Here is a 2,588-nt window from a genome sequence, read left to right on the forward strand (position 1 = left end):
CTTATAAAATTGTAAGTAAGATTTGTAATGTATGTAATATGAATAATAGCGTGTTAAACGATTTCACCTTATGCTGTAGATTTTTCAAATTTTGGACTATCAACGCGAAATTCTATGCAATACCGAGAAAAATCTGGATTTAATGCTCGACAAAATTGAGTACGTCACCCAGTTACACTCACGTCTTCTGTAAGATTTGTCCAAATTATATAAGTAAAAAAAAAGAATATTGAGAAATGTTCTTTTTTTTTCTTTTATTTCAGTAACGCTATAGTAAAAGATGAAAAGCCTTACCTAGCAGTCAATGAGTTTATGTAGCTTATTACATACGTTTATTTACAAAAAAATGCTTTTGTTGTACTTTTAGCTTATGATTTGCAAAAAATAAAAAATCTTGCTACGTCTCGCGAAAGAAAATTATGTCATCGGCCACAATACTGCAACTAGGCTTTTGATTGCCTTCCTGATCTTTTATTTCGCCGTAAGTTATTTTACCCTGAATCATGGTACGTTGTCCTTTCTTTAAGTACTCCATAACTAGTTCACGTAAATTTGGGCGAAAAACTATTATACGATGCCAATCGGTACGTTGCGCCCAGTCACCAGATTCATATCTTAATGCCGTTAAATAAAATTCATATTAAAATTGTGCACAAAATCTGAACAAAGCACATCACTCACTTATAATTTGTATGAGTTGCTACGGAAAATACAACAACGGGATGATCCGTAGTGCCTTTTAATTGGGGATCAGCTCCTACTCGTCCCAATAAAGTGACAGTATTAACAGCTGAAATCCCATAACATTATTTCCAACAAGTGAACTTATTGTTAGCCAAACCCAAGCTTACTTACATTTCTCGACACGAGTTGGGGCCGGAAATTCTTTATACTCTTTAGGTTCACTTTGTACGAAACGCAATGGTGTTGCAAACTTTGGTCGAACCTAGTATTTTATAAAGTTTATTATTTTGTGATAACGCAATTTATTATTAGAACTCTTACCACGGCTCTCACTTTAGTTAACAAGGAAAACATTTGGAATTTCTTTTACTGAGAATTTTAACAGGAGGAACTTTTTCTAAAAAGGTGTATATGAAAATAAAAGTTTTAATGCACGCGTAAATACCAGATGATTTGGATTGTGTATGCTTCTTCTTATTTAGTTAATAATGCAACTGCAATAAAAACATGATATTAACGACAACGTTGGACGCTGAAACGAGTCGTTTGCAGTGGTGCTGTAAAAGAGGAACTAATTGAGGACTCTTGCCGACGGCTTTGCAAATTAGTGTAGAGTATTACGTTTGTTCTGCTAATTAGCATAGAGTATTACGTTCGTTCGGCGCAGGAATAATTGTTTACAAAGGAAAACGAGAAGCTTCCTCCTCAGAATATCTAAAACAATCTTATATTATCTTATATTTATATATATATATATAAAAGTTTTTCAATCGAAATTAAAGAAATTATCTTTAACAGCACCGTCTGGTGCTGCATTTCCAAAGTTACTTGATAGCGAGCGTACAAGTGTAAAACTTTCCTATCGGACACAAGATGGCCATATTGTTATATTCTACGGAGTTACAATAAAATAGTAAGTTATGAAGAATTATTGACAGTATAAGATTTCCGTATTGGTTAATGCATTCGTTTCATTTTTTGCTTCATTCTTGGATTTGTTCCGCCGTTCCTTTAAATGTACCTCAATTTATAAAGAATTTACAAGCATACTCTACCTAGTCAATGCCGACTACACGCAAAATGAAAGGAATTAAGATAATGTTTTGGAAGTTCACAAGAGTAAGCATTCAAACGACGGGTTTGGCGCATACTTTTAAGGGCATAAAAAATACTTCGTAGTATTAAGCGCAGACATGAACCTACGTTGACGAGCTATTAATGCTGAAAAGCGGTAAAATTTCGGCCGAAATCTTATTAAGAAATGCGATGAGTTTCATTAAACATTCATACAATCTTTTAGGATACAATTGAAAACAAACCATTAGGCAAATGGGTTTATTGAATATCTTAACACTACTTTGCCTACTATATAGTCTATTACTATAGTTAAGAATTTGACACAAATTAGAAGTTTTAGATGTATAAAAATAACTCTTAAGCTGCAGTTTTCTAGATCGAATATAAATCCTTTCATTTTAATATCACATTTGTCTAACTCATCAGCCGAACGATGTTTCTGTTCGTGTTGCTAGATATTGAAATGCTTTACCATTGAGTTTTAAATTATGCGATGACACTTCGAATACATTTAGAAGAAAATTGCTGGCAGCAGTTTTCGATTACGCACTTTATAATGTATACCCACTTCTCAATTTCTTCTCGCACAGGAAATGTGTCTAGGTAACTAGGTAATAGGTTCATGCCTTTATAGATGAAATGAAAGAAGTGAAATGAAAAGTTTTATATGCAAGAAGATCCAAAATGTAGGTCACCCAATTAAATACTCATTTTCCTCTTCACTTGTCTTCAGTATTAATAATCAACCATGAGATTTTTTTGTCATATAAATGCACGAACTTGACGGAAACACTTGCGCGTGAATGAAGCGAAGAATAGACCGATAT

General features: G+C 33.3%; 1 protein-coding gene across 1 annotated transcript; it reads right to left on the bottom strand.

The window, feature by feature from the left end:
* Positions 1-234: 234 nt before the first annotated feature.
* On the bottom strand, positions 235-1,160 carry LOC119638700 (single-stranded DNA-binding protein, mitochondrial). The gene is made up of 4 exons (XM_038035645.1): positions 1,006-1,160; positions 856-946; positions 682-790; positions 235-614 (listed from the first exon to the last, which is right to left on the bottom strand). The coding sequence occupies exons 1-4, from the start codon at positions 1,036-1,038 to the stop codon at positions 398-400; spliced, it is 450 nt and encodes a 149-aa protein (XP_037891573.1). The 5' UTR covers positions 1,039-1,160; the 3' UTR covers positions 235-397.
* Between the last annotated feature and the right edge of the window lie 1,428 nt (positions 1,161-2,588).

Source organism: Glossina fuscipes, unplaced genomic scaffold (assembly GCF_014805625.2).
Source record: "Glossina fuscipes isolate IAEA_lab_2018 unplaced genomic scaffold, Yale_Gfus_2 108, whole genome shotgun sequence".
Lineage (NCBI taxonomy): Eukaryota > Metazoa > Arthropoda > Insecta > Diptera > Glossinidae > Glossina > Glossina fuscipes.